Genomic DNA, 22541 nt, shown 5'->3' with positions numbered 1-22541 from the left:
CAAATGCCTGTTTAATCCTCAGGTGGTTGTGGTTTCCTCCCTCATACTGTCCTTCTTCTCCTTTATTTATTCAGAAAAGCAGAATTTAAAGTTTTTAAAATGCAATAAGTCATTTCCCTCCACACGTCTGCTTTTGGTGCCAAATGGAAAAAAGTGTTCAAGCACCCCTTAAGAAAATAGCACCATGCTGATGGCATTAAACCCTCCTTTGAGATCTATAATTTCAGGGCATTTTGGTAAAAGCCACCATCTCTTTGTCTTTTTGGGTGTTCCTTCTTTAGAAGCACAGTCTTATCTCTATTCTAGCATGAATATTTTCTACTGTCCTATCTCTTCTGTCACCCGTTTTTACACTTAGTTCCCACTTGAGTGCATGCACTTTTTCTTTGGACTCAATGAGGCCCACAAGGGAAGGAAAGTGCAGCTACTTCCAACAGCTACTTCCCCAACATCTCCTGGGGAGATGAGCTTGCTCCTTCATCATGGCAAAGTTGCTGAGTATGGGGTATGGGAGAACCTGAGAGTAGCCGCTCTGGGCCCTAATCTGGCAATGGTGTTAATCTCTTTGCTTGAATTTCATGTGCTGGGCACTTGTAACTGAGCTATCTCTCTTTTCCCACTTCCACCCCTACCTCCACACTTCCCACCCCAACCCAAGTAGGACCTATTTAATTTGGATTAAATATGGGTTGAACTGAAATGTTGTGATTCTCTGAAGCCTTCTTATTAACTTAATGAGCCAGCTGGTACTGTACAATGTCTGTATAGGAGAGGTATGCGACTTTTCTCTCATGTTAATGGGTATCTTGAAGAAGGTGCTCTGATTGATTATAGTTCCAGGTTCTTTGGAATTTACATAAATGCATCCCCATGTCTACTCTCTAGTGACAAAATCCAAAGTGGTTTGCTTCTCATTTACTAATAGCTCACTGTGGGGCATCTATAGGCCTTATTGCTCTCATCTCTCAGCTGAGGTTTTTGGACGAGAGCAGAGGTGATTAACCTTTTTGGTCTCAGGATCCTTTATACTCTTAAAAGTTATTGAGGACCACCAAAAGCTTTTGTTTATGTTTATATTTACCATATTAGAAATTTAAAAGTCTTAGTATTATTCTGCAAATAGTTTTGACTTCTGGTGCCCTGAAAGGGCCTTGAGGACTCTCGATAGTCCCCAGACCACACTTTGAGAACCATTACATTAGAAGATCTCCTCTGAATTTCCTTCCAGTTATAAATCTATGATCCCCTGATCTTTGAAGTTTCATTTTAGTTCATAATTCTTATTCTATGACTCTCCATTTTGCATAAAACATCTTTATTTTCTACTGAAAATTAGCACATATTAAGCATGGTCTTTGGGGAGTTCTTGAAAAATCTGTTTTGAATTAGCTTAATCCCAGGGAAGAACAAGTTGATTTGCTATTATCCATGGTGTAGCAGTTCAGAAGCAATTGTAACCTTCATGGTAAAAGTGAAAAAGCAAGATATTTTTTAGAAAAAATGTTTAATATTTCATTATAATGGCAACATTTTATGTATCATGAACTCTGACTTTAGCTTCCTGGTCTTACAGAAATAGCACTGGCACAGTGGGTGGCATTGGAAACTATCTGTTAGGATACCCAAAAATGGAAAAGAGGACAGTCTTGGAAGCAGTAAACAGACGAAGCATGTCTATCTTTGAGTGCTGGATAAGCCTTTAAAATAAAAAAAAAAGGAAATGTTAGTTCAACAAGGGTTCATAGAAAGTTGAAGACTGAGTAGAAGGCTTTTTTCTGTGGGTATTCATTTACTTAGTAATATTTCAGGAGGCTTTTTAAAAATTCTGATTGCTCATATGTTTAACAATCAGATGTAGTGGAAGAAGTACTAGTTTTGGGCTTAGCTTTGACACTAGTTGAGTGAACTTGGGCAATTCGCTGAATTTCTCTGAACCTCAGTTTTATCATCTGCAAGATAGGAATGATAGAAACCATACTTTCTACCTTATAGGGATTTTCTAAGGGCAGCCTTTTGTAAACTCTAAAGCATTCTGCAAATATGAGTTATTATTGGTTATTATTACTATTATTGTTATTGTTACTATGTACCTGCTCTAGGCCCAACAGTAAAAATTCTGCAGCAAACTAAAGTCAGTCAACTTCCAGGAGCCAAGATGGTGGAATAAACGGTAAATGACCCTAACTCTCCCATATTCACCTTCCATATTCAACCCTAAAATAGTACCCCCCCCAAAACCTGGAACAGCAGAACCAGCAAAAAGATGGGGTGCAACAGTCTTTTAGCCCAAGAAACTTGGAAGATCACCAAGAAAGGTCTGTCTCACTTGAGCAAAAAGGGAATGCAGTCCAGTACAGGAAGCATCCCAGTAAGCCACAGCAGCAAGCCCCACCCTAGCAAACCAGCAGGAGATCCTGAGCAGTGCAGAGAATCAGGCAGACGCCAACAAGAGGACCCCCCCCCCAACCCTTATGTGCCTCAGCATAGCCAAGGGAACAGGCAGGCTATAGCTCCAAGAACTGCCACATGCTTCAGCATTGCCTTGGGCAAACAGGCAACCTCTGTCAGCCAGTCAGCTTTGGGGAAACACAGAAATACCCCACTGGGCCTCAGCACAAACCTGGCACCCACACTAGGATCCTGGCTCTGCACCAGGTAAGCTGTCAGACTCCTATGGCTTCCAGCAGCACCAGCCACTACCTCCCCCCCCCCCCACTCCTCAGCACGGCACTAGACACAAAGGTCCCTCGTGGGCTGAGGGGCAACATCCGTGCAGCATTAGGTAAACACCAGGGCCTGCAACCCCTAGCACAAGAAGCCAGAGACAGTGCCCCTTCCACCCTGGATGCAGAGCTCAAATTTAAAAGAGAGGAAAAAGGCCCCAAAAGATGAGCAAACAACAACAAAAAAGAATCTGGCCATATGAAGTTATTATGGTGACATGGAAAATCAAGACACAAACTCAGAAGAGGACAACAGTGTCAAAACACCTCTGTGCGAAACCCCAAAGAAAAATGGGAAGTGGTGTCAAGGCCAGAAAGAACACATGGAAGAACTCAAAAAGGAGGTTAAAAATCATGTAAGAGAGGTAGAAGAAAAATTGGCAAAAGAAATGAGAATGATGCAAGAGAATTATGAAAAAAGAGTCAACAGCTTGGAAAAAGAAAACAACTGCTTAAAAAATAGAATTGACCAATTGAAAAGGAAATACAAAAGCTAACTGAAGAAAACAATTGCTTAAAAGTTAGAATCGGGCAAGTGGAAGCTAATGACTCTATCAGATATGAGAATCAAACAAATTCAAAAAAATGAAAAAATAGAAAAAAATGTAAAATAACTTCATGGGAAAAACAACTGAACTGGAAAATGGATCCAGGAGAGACAATATCAGAATCATTGGACTACCTGAAAGCCATAATCAAAAGGAGGACCTGGACAGCATCTTTCAAGGAATTATCTTTGGAAAACTGCCCTGATATCCTGGAACCAGAGGGCAAAAAAGGCATTGAAAGAATCCACTGATCACTTCAGGAAAGGGATCCCAAAATAAAAACTCCAAGGAACATTGTAGCCAAATTATAGAACTATCAGGTTAAGGAAAAAATACCGCAAATGGCCAGAAAGAAACAATTCAAATACTGGGAAGCCTACTATCAGGGTTACGCAGGACTTAGCAGCTGCAACATTAAAGGATCAGAGGTCATAGAATATTCCAAAAAGCAAAGGAGCTAGGACTACAACCAAGAATCCCCTACCTTGCAAAATTAAGTACAATAATTCAAGGGGAAAATGGTCATTCAATGAAACAGAAGGATTTCAAACTTTTATAAAGAGACCAGAATTTTTTAACAAAAAATTTGATCTCCAGTATCAAGACCCAAGAGAAGCCTAAAAGGGTAAAAAAGGGAAAAGAAAACATAAGGGATTCAATGGAGCTGAACTGTTTACATTCCTAAATGTGAAGATGATACTTATAATTCTTAAAAATTGTACCACTAATAGTACAGCTAAAAGGAATATACCTAGACAGAAGGTACAGGTATAAGGTGAATTTGAGGGAATAACATAAAAAAAACCCTAAGGGATGAGAAAAAGGAATATACCAAGTGAAGAAAGAAGGGAGAGGTAGAATGGTAGAATTATTTTACAGGGGCAAAAAGCCTATTACAGCAGAGGGAAGGATGGGAGGGTGGGCAAAGGGCATTACTTGACCTCTCATCAGTATTGGCTCAAAGAGGGAATGATATAAACAATCAGCTGAATATAGAAATCTATCTTGCCTGGCAGGGAAGTAGGAAGGGAGGAGATTAAGTAAAGGGTGGGGGACTGACAGAAGGGAGAGCAGATCAGTTGGTAGACAGAAGCAAAATACTGGTGAAGAGGGAAAGAGTGAAAGGAGAGAGAGGACAAACAGGAGGAAAAAATAGGATGCAGGGAAATACATAGTAATCATAACTGTGAATGTGAATGAGATAAACTCTCCCATAAAACATAAGCAGATAACAGAGTGGATCAAAAAATCATAATCCTACAATATGCTGTTTACAAGAAACACACTTGAAGCAGAAAGACATACACAGAGTCAAGGTAAGGGGCTGGAGCAGAATCTAGTCTGCTTCACCTGAAGTTAAAAAAACCAGGGATAGCAATTCTCATCTCGGACAAAGTAAAAGCAAAAATAGACTTAATTAAAAGAAATAAGGAAGGACACTACCTCTTGCTAAAAGGTACTGTAGACAATGAAGTAATACCAATACTAAACATAAATGCACCAAGTGGTATAGCATCCAAATTCTTAAAGGAGAAGTTAAGTGAGTTAAGGTTCATGAACAAACAAGAAAATAGAGAGCATTATGAGATGTAAAATAGATCATTTTGATTATATTAAATTAAAAAGCTTTTGCACCAACAAAACCAATGCAACCAAGATTAGAAAGAAAGCAGAAAGCTGAGAAACAATTTTTCCAGCAAGTTTCTCTGATAAAGGCCTTATTTCTCAAATATATAGTGAACTGTCAAATTTATAAGAGTACAAGCCATTCCCCAATTGATAAATGTTCAAAGGATATGAACAAGCACATTTCAGATGAAGAAATGAAAGCTACTTATGGGCATTTGAAGAAGTGCTTTAAATTACCTTTGATTAAGGAAATGCAAATTAAAACAATTGTGAGGTACCACCACACACCTATCAGATTGGCTAATGTGACAGAAAAGGAAAGTGATAAATGTTGAGAGGATGTGGGAAAATTGGGACACTGATGCACTGTTGGTGGAGTTGTTAACTGATCCAACCATTGTGGATAGCAGTTTGGAACTATGCCCAAAGGGCAACCAAACTGTGTCATACCCTTTGATCCTGCAATACCACTACTAGGTCTGTATCTGAAAGAGATCATAGAAAGAGGAAAGGACCTACATGTGTAAAAATATTTATAGCAGCCCTTTTCATGATGGCAATATTTTGGAAACTGAGAGACTGCTTATCAATTGGGGAATGGCTGAATAATCTGTGGCATATGAATGTAATGGAATACTATTGTGCAATAACAAATGATGAACAGGCAGATTTCAGAAAAACCTGGAAAGACTTGTATGAACTGATGCAAAGTGAAAGGAGCAGAACCAGGAAAACATTGTACATGGTATCAGTAACACTGTGTGCTGATCAACTATGAATGACTTAGCTCTTCTCAGCAATACGATGATCTAAGACAAGTACAAAGTACTCCTGAGGGAAAATGCTATCCACATCCAGATAAAGAACTGATGGATTCTGAATGCAGATCAAAACATACGTTTTCCGCTTATTTTATTCTTTTTTGTGTTTTTTTTTCTTTTGATCTGTTTCTTCTTTCTCAACTTGACTAATATGGAGATACGTTCTACATGACGGCATGTATAACCTATGTCAAATTCCATACCATTTTAAGAAGAGGGGAGAGAAGGAGAACATTTTGGAACTCAGAATCTTGTAAAAATGAATGCTAAAAATTGTGTTGACATGTATTTGAGAAAACAATGAAATACTATTTTAAAAAAAGCAACTTACCATTTGGTTAGGGAGACAAACCAAGCAGCTTTGTTGATTTTCATGGGATGATTCCTTCTAACCAGATTATCGGGTACTCTAGCTGAAGAAATAAACTTAATCTGCTGCATTTCTGACAAAGGGTGCCATTGCTGTTCTGGAAGCTCATTTCTTGACCTTAGGGTAGTGAGGATTGTTGAAACGAGGCTGAGGAATAAGTCTTAAAATATGTGCCTTGAGAAACAAATGTGGTATTCCAGATGGCAAAAGGGACTCATTTCTGAATCTAGTAAATACCTGATCTTTTACAAACAAAACATTCCACTTAGGTGTGAAAATCATTTTTAAAATGCGTCTTTTAAATAGTTTTTTTTAAAGAAAGAGTCTTACAAAGATTAACATCTTTAACTATAACCTAAAATAATAGTTTCAGGGGATGCTGTAAGATACTTAGATGTGGACTCAGAGACTATTAGGATTTTGGATCCAGGCAACTGCTTACATTTTCTGTTCATTTGCAGAAAAACAGATCACTTTGTGTCCCCTTTTAAGGCTTTGAACTAATTAAATCTTGGCTTTTTTGGCATACTGCAGGTCTTCAAAACTTGGAGACACAGTATCATTAAAACCAGTGACCTTTCAGAATGCCACAAGTACTGTTAGTTTTTAGTCTTCAAGTAAGGTAAGAAGAGGAAAGAAAGAATTCTAGATGTATTTATCTTAACACAATTGAATTTAAGAAATGTTGTTGGAGAGAAAACACAGAAAAGGCAACATGGAACCATGGGGGGAAAGGCAGTGAACTGGATGTCAGAAAACCTGGTTTCTTGTTCCAGCTTTGCCTCTGACAGTTAAAAACCTGACATCTAAATTATATAAGAAACTGTTTAAAATTTACAAAGGTAGCTCCCACTCCAACTGGATAAATGTTCAAAGAATGTGAACATATATTTTCAAAGGAGGAAACACAGATTGTTAATAAAAAATATTCTACTTTACTAGTAATCAAAGAGATGCAAATTAGATCTTTGAGGTATAGACTCAAACCTATTTCACTGGTAAAAAGCAACAACAACAGAACTTGATACTAGTGAAGTTGTGGGGAAACAGCTATGCTTGCTCATTGTTGGTGGAATTACAAATTTGGAGAATCATTTGTAAGCAGCAGTCTGACTGGATGCAGTAAAAGTTACAAAAATAATCATCTCCTTGACCCACTAATTCCATTGTTATCTGTTCAAAGGTTGATGCAATGGAAAGAGCACTAGGTTTGGAGTTGGAGGATGTGACCGAAGATTGGAAATTTGGATTCTAGCCCAGTTTTTGTCACTGACTTACTGTGTGAGCCAGAGGAAGTCAGTTAACCAATCTAGGCCTTAGTCTCCTCATGTGGAAAATGAGAAAATTGAATTAGATGATCTCTGAAGATCCATTCTAACTTGCAATCTAGTCTCTGGATCCAATGGTTTTCATAGCTGCATTACATAGTAAGGGAATGATTAAATCAATTGTGGTACACTGATGTAATGGAATATTACAATGACTTTAAGGCAATGAGTATGAGAAATATGAAGAAAACTAGAAAATCTTTATGAAAAAACAGTGATATGAGCCAAACATGAACAAGGTTGTACATCAATTATAACCATGTAAAAGGAAAAGTTAATAAGAACTATTAGATAAGTAAATAATCTTGATAAAGACAGAGTGACTACAATTACACCTTATACACTGAAATGAATGTATTTCAATGTATTTAAGAGCAAGTTTAGTTGTACTTATGTTAGTCTTTAGTTTATAATTAATCATTTTAAAAAATTATTAAGACATTACATAAGTGTATTGTTTATATTCTTTCTATTGCCAAATTGTATTTTCCCCAAACTGACCCCTAAATCAAGGCCTGCTGGGTGACTAAAGTACTTGTTGGGTGAAAGTCTTATTAGCTCCCCTAAAGTACCATAAAACATTATATTATTCTTTCAAAAATATTTTGTTTCTTTCCAGAAATTGAAATCTGGTCAGTTTTTACATTTCAAGTAAAGAATACTTTATCTCACTACATGAAGGAGAGAAACGTTACGGGGAAAAGGGTTAGGCCTAAGCAACATAACAAAGTATATTCTTTTAAGTTTTACAACTGGGAAGTATGAATTCATGAACGGAAGAAAGCAGGGAGAAAAGGGAAATATATAAAATTTCCCAGATAAGCCTTTAATTATTCATGGCAAAACTAAGCAAAGGTGAAATGAGAGCAAACAATGAAGGGTCCTGATTTTAATGAAAAGTATCCAGATCTGGGATAGAGTTTCTTGTTTTTATAGTCTCACTCCAAATTTGCACCCCAGCCAAAGTCTCACTGAGGTACATGCCAGAATGTGTTCGTCTTTTTGGCTAATTGTGAAGCACTATGTAAATCCAAACCAGAAATTCAGCATCTGAATTTGGTGCTCTTGGATTTCTAAGTTGCTTTCAGTGAATTAGAAATAATGTGATCATTGGCAGCATTCTTTCTCAACCTGAATTAAAAATGGATGACACTTTTGGCTCATGCTCTTTAAATGCTGGCATGATATCCTCTGAAAATTAGGTACATGGAAGAGATCTTTCTAGGAAAGTAGTTGTAGAAGACTGTGCTTTCTTGATGACTGTTCAGTTATTCTCAGTGGCATATTTAATACAAAAGGTCAGCTTTGATTTTGTTATCATCGTGTTATGTTTTGATGATTAAGAAAAATGTTCTGTAATTTTTGCAAAGCTTCCAACACTCAATCTGCACCACCCATACTCTACCTTGCTTTGAAATTGTTATGATCATGGGTATTGTTATTTAATGAATGTAACAGATTCTTTAAAAAATTCATAATTGAAAGCTCTGAAATATTATGGAATCATTCATTTCAACACTTCTGACAATTGTTGCTATAAAGGGGCTAATATTTACATACATATTTATTCATCTCCCTGTTGGGTAATGATCGCATATTCATATTCTAGTGAATCTTTTTGGGGTTGAAGTATTCAAATATTGCCAAGATTTGGCAGCCATTAAAAATGTAGATGATAGTTTTAGAGGTGGTGATACAGTAAAAGTATTGAGATTTATTCCAAGATTCAAATAAACTTAGACACATTCTCCTCCTCCCTACATGTATACCCATAATATATGGCAAAGCCATTGTGTGTATGTGCCTGGCACATAATAAATGCTTAATAAATGTATATTCACTCATTTATTCATTCGTATTTGCTTATTTTTGTCTAGACCTTTGAATTTATTCATATGAGATACTCCCTTCACCAGTGTAGACTGTCAACTTATCTGTAATTTAGAACCTTGGACAGCTGTTGTCTGGGGACACTGAGAGGTTAAGTGACTTGCCCATGATTATGTAACCAGTATGTGTCGGGGGAGGACTTGAACCCAGGTCTTCCAGATTCCAAGACTATGCCTCTTTCAAGAATGTCATACTGCCTTTTATGTTTGTGTGTGTGTGTGTGTATTTGTGTATGCATAACTTATAAGCATACACATGTATACACATAAGGTCTTCTCTGAGAGAATAATACACTGTATACAATAGTACACTCTGAGAGATAATAATAGGGAAGAGCATAAGAGTTCTTATAATTGGGTTTCTTTTTCTTTTTTTTTAAAGCCTGTATAGAAGCTTTCTCGTTTTTTCATTTCACTTCTTTAATTTAACATACCTTTACCTGGAAAACTTGAGGCAGAGTGTTATAACACATCTAAAGATTCTTTCTTATCTAAGGAAGTATTTACATCAATGCTAGAAATCTCATTTATCTTTTCCTTCTGGCAGGATTTCTAGGAAGAGGAGAAGTTGTTGATAGAATAACAGGTTATTGCAATAGCATGGATTTACATAGCACCTTTCTTGAGGAGCTCAAAGCACTCTGCAGTTCTTAGTGGTCTAAATATTTTGTTGTTATTCAGTAGTATCTGATTCTTTGTGACCCCACATGGGGTTTTCTTGGCAAAGATTGACTGGAGTGACTTGCCATTTCCTTTTCCAGTGGATTAAGGCAAACAGAGGTGAAGTGACTTGCCCAGAGTCACACAACTAGTGAGTGTGTGAGGTCAGATTTGACCCCAGGTGTTCCTGGCTCCAGGCTCAGTGCTCTATCCACTGAGTCACCTCCCTAATATTTTAGGAGTGTTTAAACAAACCCCAACAAGCTGAATAAGGAACATCCATTAAGCTTAATGTCATTTTGTACATTTTTCATCCTTCAAAGAATTATTGGCTTTTAGGCACTAGTGGACCATAAATGGGAGAACTAAGTATTAGTTCAATTTCTCTAATACCCTGAAGAAACTACTCATGGACCTGATTGTGAAACTGTCCCTGAGGGTTATTTAGAAAGATTCACTTGATGGGAAGTTTTATAGGTTTTTCTATAAGGAGGTTGCTTCTCTTTCTTGGAGGATATTGCCTATGCTTTCTCCCTCTTGTTTAAAATGCATGAATGCTAATATGTTGGCATAATATTCTGGATGAATATTGAGGTGAATGTATTTGCTCATGACATTTGATGTGAGTCTTGAACGTGTGCTATTTATTTCATGGCTGCTTTTGTGTATTGGCCATATTCTGGCCTCTTGAGGAAATGATGGCCACTGAACTCATTTCTGGTTGTGGTATTCCTGCCGATCACATTTTGCATGGGTTTTGAGTTTTCTTCTGTCTCTTATGATTAAAAGAACAAGAATTTGTATTTCTTATCTTAGAAACATGATGACTTTGACTTAGATTTAGAAAAAAAACATTTCAGCTTGTTTCTTCTTGGAGGGAGAAATTCACATCAGGGTTAATAGAAGCTCCAGGTAGAATATTGACTCTTTAGGTCTTAGAGCATCTTGACTGACTTGGCAGCCCTATTGAATAGCTCAATTTGTGTCATTCTAGCCAAAGCTCTGTGTTTCAGAGTACCTGCTAAAAATTGCTGGTGCTGATTTACCTATAGGGAAAAAACAAACAAACCACTTAAATTATGTCCTCTAAAGAGCACATAAATTGTACCACACTTTTTCTTATTGATACTTGATGGAACTGGCTATAGTGTACTTCAGACCTATAGCTTATGTACGCACCTTAATATGCAGCTCTGGAGAAATGAACTTCATGCTGAAAGTCTGGGAAATCGTCTCTGTTCTAGACTTTCAGTGTGACTTCGGGCAAATCTCTTATTCTCTCTGAGCCTTCATGTCTTTATCAATAAAACAATGGAGTTGGGCTAGATCATCTCTAAGTTCTCTTTTACCTCTAAAATTCCATGATTCTTTGATCTCTGCTAAATGAAATAGCTGTCATCCTTTCCTCCCACCCCTACCCCACAACCGTGTCCCTCCCTTAGTAGGAATCAACTAATAATGATAACAATAGCAATAATAACCACTTTAAGGTTTGCAAAATGCTTTACAAATATTATCTCATTTGATACTCACAATGATTCTGCGAAGGAGGTGCTCTTATCCCCATTTTATATATAAGGATGCTGAAACAGGAAGAAGTTAAGTCACTTGCCCAGGCATCACACATTATTTTAGTATCTGAGGCTTAATTTGAACTCAGATCTTCCTGACTATCCCATTTTGCTGGAAAACCACCGGGCTTAATCATCTACATTCTGTTTTCCCTGATAGGCCATCATTGGTACCCTGGTGCCTTGGGCATCAATTTTATCACTTAAAGTATGGAGTTGATTTTTAGCGGGTTGAGAAAGGTAGGCTCAAGATGTTCTCTATGAAAGTCCTACTCTGTGCCACAGTTGTGGCATGCCGCATTGTGGCATGGAAGTGACTGCTTTTTGAAGGCCATGCCAAGGGAGCACAGACTATGGTAGGTGCTTCCATGCTTGATGACAGATGACAGATGACAGTTCTGTCATCAGAGGAGGAGTCTAAATGAGTGCTAAGAGACTCATCCCCAGACCAGTGGTCACCAGGTGCTGCACTTTTGTTTTTTACCAATAGAAGACTGAATATCAAGATGCAAGACAGGCTGTGATCTGTATTGGGAGGAAGAATGCTCACACTAATGAATCCTAGATATTTGAAATATTGGCACTCATAGGCAGAAGGAGAGAAGTTTGGGAGCATGCTAAGTTGTTTTTTCAAGTCAGTTTACTATTTATTGTATTATGGTTAGGTAGGTGAAATAGAGTCTGATGTGTGGAAGAGTCACTATTGATACCGAAAAGAATTAATATTTAACATACATCAATGTTTCAAAGATCTTTCATTTGCTCAGACTGAGTACTCTTTCTATTGACATGGATTATAATCCATCTGCAGCTTAGTTGGTGGTCTTTGAGAGACCTTTTGTGGTTACTATGGTGGAAAAAATTCTCCTTCCTGTGGCCAATCTGGTGACAGTCTTCATTCACCATTCTGATCTTTGGATAACAGGAGTTGCACAGACTATCACCATACTCCTGGTATTTAAAACCAAAGTTAATTATAATAGAGAAATAAACAGGATACTGAGGAAAAAGAGGGCCTACTGAGGGTCTACTTGAGAAGTGAAGTGCTTTCTAGCAGAATAACTTGTAAAACACCAGGGAAAAAATGAAATAAAATATTCTTCTGCCTTCCAAGAAGAAGTGGACACTGTAAAAGTCAGAATTGAGTCACATAAAACTGTCTTTGCCTTTTGAAAGTCCAGATGATTCTAAGCCAATTTTTTTTTTTGGCAAAATGGTATTATAAGTTTTTAAAAAACAATAGACTGAGAGAATCTCAAGTGCCTATTAAGTGACTACTGTAGACTGGGAGGAGAAATGAGAATAATGAGTAAGGGCTTGCTTTCTTTGGATGGCTGATCTCTGCTTCACTAAGTAAGTATAATTTAGGTGAAGGTATGAACATCTGTATGGCAGCTGCTGGTACAACATGTCAATGCCAGAGGAGACAAAATAGTTGGCACAATACCTCTAATTTCAGTGTTGTACCAAGAGCCAGAAAAAATACAAATTTATATTCTTTTGAAGTGGGAAGATATTATCTCCTTTTTTCCTGAGTTTAATCACATTCCCTGACCTCCCCCCATGCTACCCCCAACAAAAAAAAAATAAACAACCCATCAACAAAAAGTTTGTATCCTTAAGGTATCATAAGTGTGGTCTGAGAACAGAGTGTGATCCAATTTCTGTGTGGTACTGTTGAAAAAAGAAGAGAAGCTAGGCCATATGGATTTTTTCTGATTGTAGAATGAATATTCTTTTTTTTTTAACCTCTCCCTTGTGTGTAAGGTAAACTTGTACAGACAGTTTTCTTAAATCATATAAGAATTTGGGATAGAAGTCATGTAAACAGTTGAAACATACTTTGTGGCTGCCTGTGCAGTGTCGTAGAAGGAGTGCTGCAGTTGAGTTTGGGAAAGATCAGGGCTTGAATCCAGGCTCAGCTAGTTATTATGTGATCTTAGATAAGTCACTTAATATCTCTGAGTGAAACAGCTTCATCACCTGTCAAATGGGGATAAATAATATTTTTATTACCTAGTTCACAAGGTTTTTGTGCAGACATTGAATTGAACACACATTTACTTGGCCCCAATATATGCTGGTCACTATACTGGGCATGTGAAGACAAAAATGAAAGACCCTGTCATCAAACACTGACTAGAAGGATATACAAATAACTAAATACAAAGTAATTCATTCATTCTCTCTCTCTCCTTCCCTCCCTCCATCTGTCTCTCTGTCTCTGTCTCTGTCTCTGTCTCTGTCTCTCTCTCTCTCTCTCTCTCTCTCTCTCTCTCTCTAAGCTTGTGCACACAAGCTTGTGAACCTCAAGGAAGAGAAAAAAAAGAAAGCTCTTGGGAGGAGGTAACTTCTGAATTGAGTCTTGAAGGGAAAGAAAGACTCTTAGAGGCCACAGAGGCAAGAAATGGAATTCTGATTTTGAGAAACAGGGCATTTCAGTGTGACTGGAGCCTGAAGTACATGAAAGGAGTCATCTGAGATAGTTAATAATTGATAAATAGGCTGGACCCTGATGTTGGAAAGCTTTCACTGCCAAACTTAGAAATTTGTATTATATCCTAGGGGCAACAAGGAGCTACTGTGGATTTTTGAGCAGGAGAGCAGCAAGGTCAGAGCTCTGCCTTAGATTATTTTTTAGTAGTCATGTGGAGGGTGGATGGGAAAGAAGGGAATGAAATCTGTAAACTTTAGAGTGCTGTATAAACATAATTATTATTGAAGGACACATAAATGTCTGACTGATCCAAAATGTCCCCCCAGTGGTCAACTATGTGCCCACAATTCCCACCATTAGGGTAACCCCTTTGAATTAAGATATCTGTTGCAGTTTTAGGTCTTGAGCCAAATTAGGATCCCTGAGAGTTTATAATTGTTCTGAAGGTTTCTAAGAAAAAAGCTTTCTTCAAAACTTCCTGGTTGAATATAGAGTAGGATGAGGAGGTAGTTTGGGGTAGGAGATGGGGCTTGTTTGGTGAGGGAAGACTCCTAGAAACAGTCAGCTTCAGCATTAGATTCCTTCCCAGCCCAAGCCATGGCTGAACTCATTGAACCTTAGCTGGTCAGAACAGCTTTAAGATGCCCCAGCCCTCTTTGATTAATGCCTAGGTTTCTGGGGAGTTGGGGGTGAAGCTGCAGGGTTGACCTGGAAGGCACCATACATTGCTTACTTATAAAGAGTTCTATTGTCGGTAGAGAGGAGACATTAATTCTGTTTTCAAAGATAGGTGCTAGTTACTTTATTTCCTTTTTTAGTCTGTAGCTCTATAAAGCATCATAAGTATCCAATTTAAAGTCAGAACAGAAAAATGTTCAGTCATTAACTTTGAGGCATTATTTCCAGAAAGGTGGGTGTTAAAATGTAAATGCTTACCAGTGGAGGTAACATTTTTTTGTCTGTTAGCACCCAGGATTAATTAAGATTAATCATCAAATGAGATGAATGCCTTGAGGATGACCATAAATGATAAGTCTTGCGTTTGAATAAAAATGGAGTATCGATATAGCCAGTCAATAATCATGTATTAGGAGTTTGCTGGTGCTGGGAAGGCAAATACAAGAAAAAAAGAAAGAGTCCCTGCCTTCAAGGAGTTTATATTCTAATGAAGGAAGACAGCACATAAAAAGAAGCCGAAAATGGGAGTGGGAAGGAAGGTACCCAGAGTGCGTGGATATGTGTATGTGTGTGTGTGGTTGGGGGGAGATGATGAAGTCTGGATTGTAGTCTGGTGAGAAATGAACAGATGAAGAGCTGACTGGCCCTGGTGACTTCCTTAAATGGTGGCTGTGGGCGGTATCATTCAGTTAGACCAAGGCCAAAGGAATTGAGAATATTACTTCTGAGGTGTGAATTCCAGGGCTGAAGTAATCTTCTAGGATGAAGGGGTTTCTGGGGCATGATGGTGAAGTCTGAATTATGCGAAATATAGATGGGAAAGGGGAGGATGGAGAATTTTGGATGTGAGAAGGACAGATATGATTTGGGTGGCCCACTTTGTGGTCTTAGATGTTGGTACACGAAAGGATACTTAGAGGTAAGGTCTACTGAAAGCAGACTTCACTTGCCCTAGGAATGTGCTTAAGGCTCATAACCCTGACTGTCGCAAATCTGACTCCCTTTGTAGAATTTAAACTCCTTGAGGACAGGGACTGTTAGCATTCTTTTGTCTTTGTATTGCCAATTATTGGCACATAGTATGCATAAATGCTGGTTGAGGTTAACTGAATTGAATTCCTAGGGCTAAGGTTAGCAAATCAAAGTTACTACCAAATACCTGAAAGAATGTGTAGACTGGATGAATGTTTATTGAAGTGAATAAATCCTCCCATCAAGCACACTCAATGCTAAGGACAATTTAATCTGAAATCTGTTGATAGGCATTACAGTATCTAGTTTTTAAAAAGTGGGCCATTTTCATATTCCACCTAGAACTGTGAGAATTCCGAAATGATGTTTTAACACAGAGGTAGCTCTTAGCACTTTGTCCTGACCTTCCCCTTTTAGATAGATGGAATTGATAGCCAAATAAAATCTATTCTGCCTAAAGTCCAATGAAGAAATAATGCCATAGACTTGTGAAAAAAAGAAATTGTGCCCGAGCAGCTGCGTCACAAGATTTGATCACTTCAGACCTGAGTGCCAGGAGATTTGAGACAGATGTTCTCAGACACGCTGCGTGCCTAAAACATTTCCAGGGGTCGGCTGCAAATAGTGACTTAATAGTGGCAGAAACAGGAAAAGTCTGCAGGAGGAGGACGCAAGATTTTGTTCCACACTAGGTGCATGGCCAACCTCTTTACGTTACATCTGCCTGTCAGGGTTGGCTATTTAATCTCTCGTGCCCTGGGTATTGCTCTTTGTCTGCCTGTGAATAAAGTACAGCATTGTGATTACTAATCCCACTCTGGTGACTTGACTTCAAATGTGGTTTTGGAGTGCATCCCAGAGTTCTGTTTGCTAAGCTTCCTACTCCTGTTTCAGAGACACCACTGGATACCGAGCTGAGAACACTGAAGGCTTCCCTTCTTCCTTAAAAACCTGTCGGGGTTGCGTGCTCTTTTTTTTTTATTCAAACCTTCGAAGGAAATTTAATGGATACTAAGCTGATCTGTTTGTTTTTCTTTTTCTCTCTGCCTCCGCTCCCAGTGAGTAACCACACTGGCCGCATCAAGGTGGTCTTTACTCCAAGCATCTGTAAAGTGACCTGCACCAAGGGCAATTGTCAGAATAACTGTGAGAAGGGGAATACCACCACTCTCATTAGTGAAAATGGGCATGCGGCAGATACTTTGACAGCCACAAACTTCCGAGTAGGTAAGTCACTTCGGAGCCGGAGCTGTCTTTAGTGTATAGATTTCTATGTTTTCATGGCATTTACACCCCCTTGCTACTGCCTCCTTGCATTAGAGGATTCTGGTAATAAGTAAGTACTAGCATATTGCTTTTAGGGAAACTTTTTTTTTCTTAGCTTTTTGAACTGTTTTCAACAAGACGTTTCCTGGAGGAATGAAAGCTTAAACTATTGCCCATTGCTGTTTGTCAGTGCAGTGATCCTGTGTGTGTGTGTTGGGATAGACAGAACAGACAGGATTTAGTTTTGGACAGAAAACAAGTGAAGGCTTGAATTGATCGATTTAGAAATATTTCAGTCAGATATTGTACAGAGTTTGTTATATTTCACCCAAGGAATGTTTTGGGGAAAGGTTTAGTAGATGACAATGAAACTTGACTTCATGTCCTTAAGGACAAATGCATGAAAACTGCTGGATTCTGAATTCTCATTCCAGAAAAGAATGACATTTGATGGCTCTTGTTACGTTTCTACTTTGCACAGTCCAGATTATGTTAAGAATTTAAACATAATGTAGATCTCTTACTGGAGAGATTGATACAATTGCTAGTATTGTTAATTTTGTACAATAAGTGAAAATATAAAAATTAACAATTCCTTGGTGAGTGATAACTTTTGAGTTCCAACAAGTTGCCTAAGAACTACCATGCCTAGTAGGGGAAAAAAACAAAACAAAAAAAATAAACAAACCTGTTTTCTGTAAATTCAGGGGCAGAGCTAATCCTTGGCTCACCAGACGGCTGTCATCCTGTCTCCTGTCATGCAATCCTGTATGTTTATCATAGGAAAATTTGATTTGCCATGTGCATTCATAAAATCACAGCCGCCCATATTATCCCTTCAGGTTACTGAGCAGAACTGAGTATCAGACATTTGATATGTCACATTTAACTTTTTGGTGGCATGATGTTGTCTCTGAGGAGAAAAAACAAAATCATTTTTCATTAAGATGACACAGAGATCTGAGCAAATTCATTCTTAGCTCTTCAGTTACTCTTTTCCTGTACTGCTCTGTTGTCTAAACATGTTCCCCAGTAGTATAGATCTGGAAAAAGTAGGCATGTTTTTTAAGGTCCTTATGCATACTCCTTTGTAAGGCCAGTGTACTCATAAGTCATGAATTTCCTGTTTTTAGAATGGATATTCTTTTGAGGATGCAGTGACCAGGCAGATCTTAAAAATTATGCTAAATTAGGTAGACAGTATGGTGTAAGGGGAAGTGGCCATTCTGGTGGGAGTCAGGATTCCTAGACTCTGCTACCAACCAGTTGCATGGTCTTGAACAAATCACTGAAAGTCTCTGGGCTTTAAGAGTCCTTTTCTCTAAAAAAGGAAGTGTTGAACCAGATGATCTTTAGGGTCTCAGCTCTTAAATTACTTGTAAAATTTTTATAATTGTATTAGTGAGGAAAAGTGTGGCTTTCTATTTGTTTGTGTTCTTAATACCAAGGAAAGATAGTTGTGGATTTCATGCATTTTCTCCCCATTATTTTATTTGGATTTCTTGTCTTCCACTCACATCTCTTCTTCCCCAGTAGCAGCTGCTGCTTCTTTTCTTCGTCCTCCTGTCCTTCTTCTTCTTGCCTTTGTCATTGCTTTCTTTTACAAGAATGAAGAAGGAAGGAGGGAGAGGGTAGTAACTAGTTTTGTATTTGCTTTGCAATGAAATAATTGAAAATTTTGAGAAACAGTGGAAGTGTACTTGTTAAAGCTTGTAATATACTTTCCCTTCTGGCTTTTCCCCAGATAATTAGAAACAATATACCTGTAGCTATTTTTTTTTAATGCTGAATGAAGCCAGTTAAAAATAGCAAACCACAAAAAACTTTTTTTTACCAAAAAGGGGCTAGAATTGTGTTAGAAAAGGCATGGTAATAAATTGTTTTATCCATTCAGATTTGAGAAATATTTTACTTGTTTGTATACATGTATGTATATATGTATTTTTTATCTGTCTCCTCTGTACATTTTTGTTCAAATATTTTATAGATTTCAGAGACAGATCTGGAGATGGCTCTAAAATATAGAATATAATTTTCAGACATCTTATATTCTTGGTTTTCACAAACAAATAGAATTTGATATCCAAAGATATGTTTCAAAGGACAACGAACAGATTATAGAGTTTATGTACCCTCTTATAGTTATACTACGAATAGCTTTTCTTATTCATGAATTTCCTGTTTGTGCTATGTGATTTATGTATGTTATTGAGAGAATCACATTAAAAGCTTCTGACAACATATCTGATGTGCATCTGGGAAACTTCATGGTCTGAGAAATTCAGAGCCAATGGACAACTTATCATGTATTTTATTTGAACCTTTGTAAAAAGGGACATGGGCAGTGTAACAAGTCCATGTTATTGGGAGAATAACAACAGTAATAGTAATAACTTATCTTTATGTCACACTTGAAATTTTTCAAAATACTTTCCTTACAGCATCTCCATAATGTAGATAGTCTTAAGTTTTATTCTAATTTTACAAATGGGGAAACTGAGGCCAAAAGAAATGACTTGCATAAGGTCAAGAAATTCAATGGTAGAGTTGACCTAGCATATAAGTGAACTTAGTCATAGTCCTTTAGCCACATAATTCCTTGGTTGGCTGGTGTCTACCAGTAAGAATCAGGAATTTATGTAAAAAAGACTGTAAGAGATAGGTGGAATGGACTTTTATTATGATACCTTGTCTCTCCAGCTGATCTGTGATGATTGTGAGACCTATGACAATAAAGTGGGAGAGGTCAAGTCTGTTGTTATACAAGCATCAGCATGGTATTTCTTTTGTGACAGGTTACCCTCCTTATACTTTGGCTTTCCTGAAGGAAAGGTGGGATAAATAATACTGATTTCTTACCACCTTTATTATTTTATATTAGTTCTCAGCATTTGCATTATAATGCTGTACTAAACTGTAAGCTCCAGGAAGATGGGGACCATATGTTATCTAAACTTTGTCTCTCTCTCTCCCCAAGTACCTTGCACATAATTGACACTTAATAATTAATGAAAGGAAATGAATTGTTGAATGAAGATGAATAAAATAACTTATGATTAGCGTTCCAAGCTTCTCAAAAATGTGAAGTATAAATACATGGCATTTTTATAGGGTTACTATAATATCTATATTTTTAAGTATAAAAAAGTTAAACTTATGTAGATCAAATTCCTTTATTTCATTATTCATCTCTCTCTTTTCCTTCCCCCTTTCCTCCCTCCCTCTCCCTCTCTCTTCTTCTCCCTCCTCTTTCTTTCCTTTCCTCTCTCTCCCTCCCCCTCTCTCTTCACCTCTTCTTCCCTCCATTCCTTTCCATCTCTCTTCTTTTCTCTTCTCTCTCCTCTTCTTTCCCCTCTCTTTCTCCCTTCCTGTCTTTTTCTTTCCCCCCCTCTCTTTCTCTTTCTCCCTTCTTCCTTTTTTCCCTCTCTTCCCGTCTTCTCTCTTTTTCTCTCTTTTCCTCTCTCCAACTCTCACCCCGCTCCGTCACCTCTTCTTTTGCCTTCTCTCCTTTTTCTCTTGGTATTTGTCATGACCCTTCTCAGCTGTGGCAGTCTGTGGTCTGGCCCTCGGGACTGTTTTTTCCTTAAATGGGAAGTGCCAAGTACTGACATCCTATGTGTTACTTTTCTAATGAATTCTTCTGATTTCACAGGGATTCAAGGAACTGACCTTCTGTTTCTGAAGCTTTTGCACAGTCTTGTGCTTCTTAAAGAATCACTGTATAAAGTGTCTAGCATTCTATGAATAATTACCCAAATGTAATTAATAAGGATATTTCTTCTTCCAGTTATAGTAGTGATAGAAATATGCAAAAAAAAATCTACATGGAATACTTTATTTGGCAATCATTCTTAGAAGGAATTAATGATCACCAAAGTAATGTGTTGAGTTCACACGGAACCTTTTTCCCCCTACCCCTTCTAGCCTAAGGAGTTTTCCCCCTTTCTCATTCATCTTGCCACTTTTTCCTTGTGAGATACGGAAGATTACAAATATAATTATTCTGCTTTTTCAGATGAGGAAGTGAGCACCTTGAGAAGCTAAATGGATAGTTTGGAATATTAAGTGGCAGCTGTTGCCTCAACTTTAGATCTCTAAGTCCTTGTGTGTACTCTTTACCAGGTCCACCATCTCCCATTTAAATCCCACAAAACTGACTTAATACCATTAGGTTTTATTATGAATAAAAACAGTTTAATATTGCTAAATTCAACAAGTAAACAGCTTCTTCATCCTCATAGCTATTTTGTGTAATGGGCAAAGAAAATTGCATACCAAGAAAGTTTTTGAGAGGCAGTGTGGTACAGTGTGAAAGATCCTGGCTTTGGAGTGAGAAGATCTGGCTTCCATTCCTGGCTTTGTCCCTTACTACCCAGGTGACCTTGGGCAAGTCAGCCTCCCTGGGCCTCAATTTCCTTAACTGTCAAATGAGGGGGGTGAAATTAGCATAATTCCTCAGGTTATAGAAACACAGAATGTTGGAGATGGAAGGGACTTTAGCAGCTATCTAGTCTGAAAAGGAATTCCTTTTAAAACATAAATCAAAAGAAGTCATTTGGCTTTTTCTTGAGGATATCCAGTGAGAGGAAATCTATTGCCCATTCCACTTATGGTGAGCTCTAATTGTTAGGAAGTTTTTCATGACATCAAGCCTTAAAGTGTTTCTTTGCAACATCTATCCACTGAGTTCTCCTGGTTCTTCCCTTTAGAGCCAAAATGACACTTCCGCGTTCCACATGACATGACTTTGGATTCTTGATTACAATTATTGGATCACTTTTGAATCTTCTCTTTTCCAAGCTAAACATCCCTAGTTCCTTCAGCAGATTCTCATATGACATAGACTCAAAACTCTTCATCATCCTGGCTTTCTTGTTTTGTTTGCTCTATAGTTTATCAATGCCCTTCCTCAACTATGGTGCCCTGAATTGAATATGGTAGCCTAGCTCATTTTTTTTTTAACTCTGGAGAAACTTTGTGAAGATGGTATTAGCAGGGAGAGGACAAGGTCATACTTTCTAAGCCAACATTATAACCTTGATTTGTAAAGGCCTTTTTGAGAGGTAGGTAGGTTAGGGCAAATCATGATTTGATTCATTTAATGCCATATTTGTTTTTTTTTTTTTGGTGAGGCATTCGAGGTTAAGTGAGTTGCCCAGGGTCACACAGCTAGTGTCAAGTGTCTGAGGCAGGATTTGAACTCAGGTCCTCCTGACTCCAGGACCGGTGCTGTATTCATTGCACCACCTCGCTGCCCCGAGATCTATTAATATACAATAGAAAAAGAGATTCCACAGACGTCTTTAATAACTTGAGCTATTGCCTAGAACTCTCTTGCTCTTAACAGAAAACCAAAGTTATCATGCCACACAGTTTCAATAAATGTCTTTGCTTCATCCTCAGTGAAGGATGACAACAAACCATCCTCTGTATCCTGGTGCTTTATTTCTAAAAACAATTATGGGGGCAGCGAGGTGGCACAGTGAATAGAGCTCTGGCCTTGCAGTCAGGAGGACCTGAGTTCAAATCCTGCCTCAGACACTTGACACTAGGTGTGTGACCCTGGGCAAGTCACTTAACCCCATCGCCTAGCCCCCCCCCCCCCAAGAAAAAAACCCCCAAAAAACCCAACCAACAAAATGAAAGATA

At 38.0% G+C, this 22541-nt stretch overlaps 1 protein-coding gene across 4 annotated transcripts in view; it reads left to right on the top strand.

Moving 5' to 3' along the window:
• LTBP1 (latent transforming growth factor beta binding protein 1) overlaps nt 1-22541 on the top strand; it is a 467907-nt gene that overhangs the window by 186211 nt on the left and 259155 nt on the right. For 3 of the 4 annotated variants that reach the window (XM_020972349.2, XM_020972347.2, XM_020972348.2), the window contains one exon: nt 16686-16853. In XM_020972349.2, the coding sequence (XP_020828008.1) occupies nt 16686-16853 (168 nt within the window). Of the gene's footprint in view, nt 1-16284; nt 16854-22541 lie in introns of those variants that run through there. The other variant, XM_020972350.2, reaches the window with a different exon arrangement.

This window comes from Phascolarctos cinereus, unplaced genomic scaffold, assembly GCF_003287225.1.
Source record: "Phascolarctos cinereus isolate Bilbo 61053 unplaced genomic scaffold, phaCin_HiC Scaffold_2;HRSCAF=192, whole genome shotgun sequence".
In the NCBI taxonomy this organism is placed as follows: domain Eukaryota; kingdom Metazoa; phylum Chordata; class Mammalia; order Diprotodontia; family Phascolarctidae; genus Phascolarctos; species Phascolarctos cinereus.
This window is presented reverse-complemented; position numbering and strand designations above follow the sequence as displayed.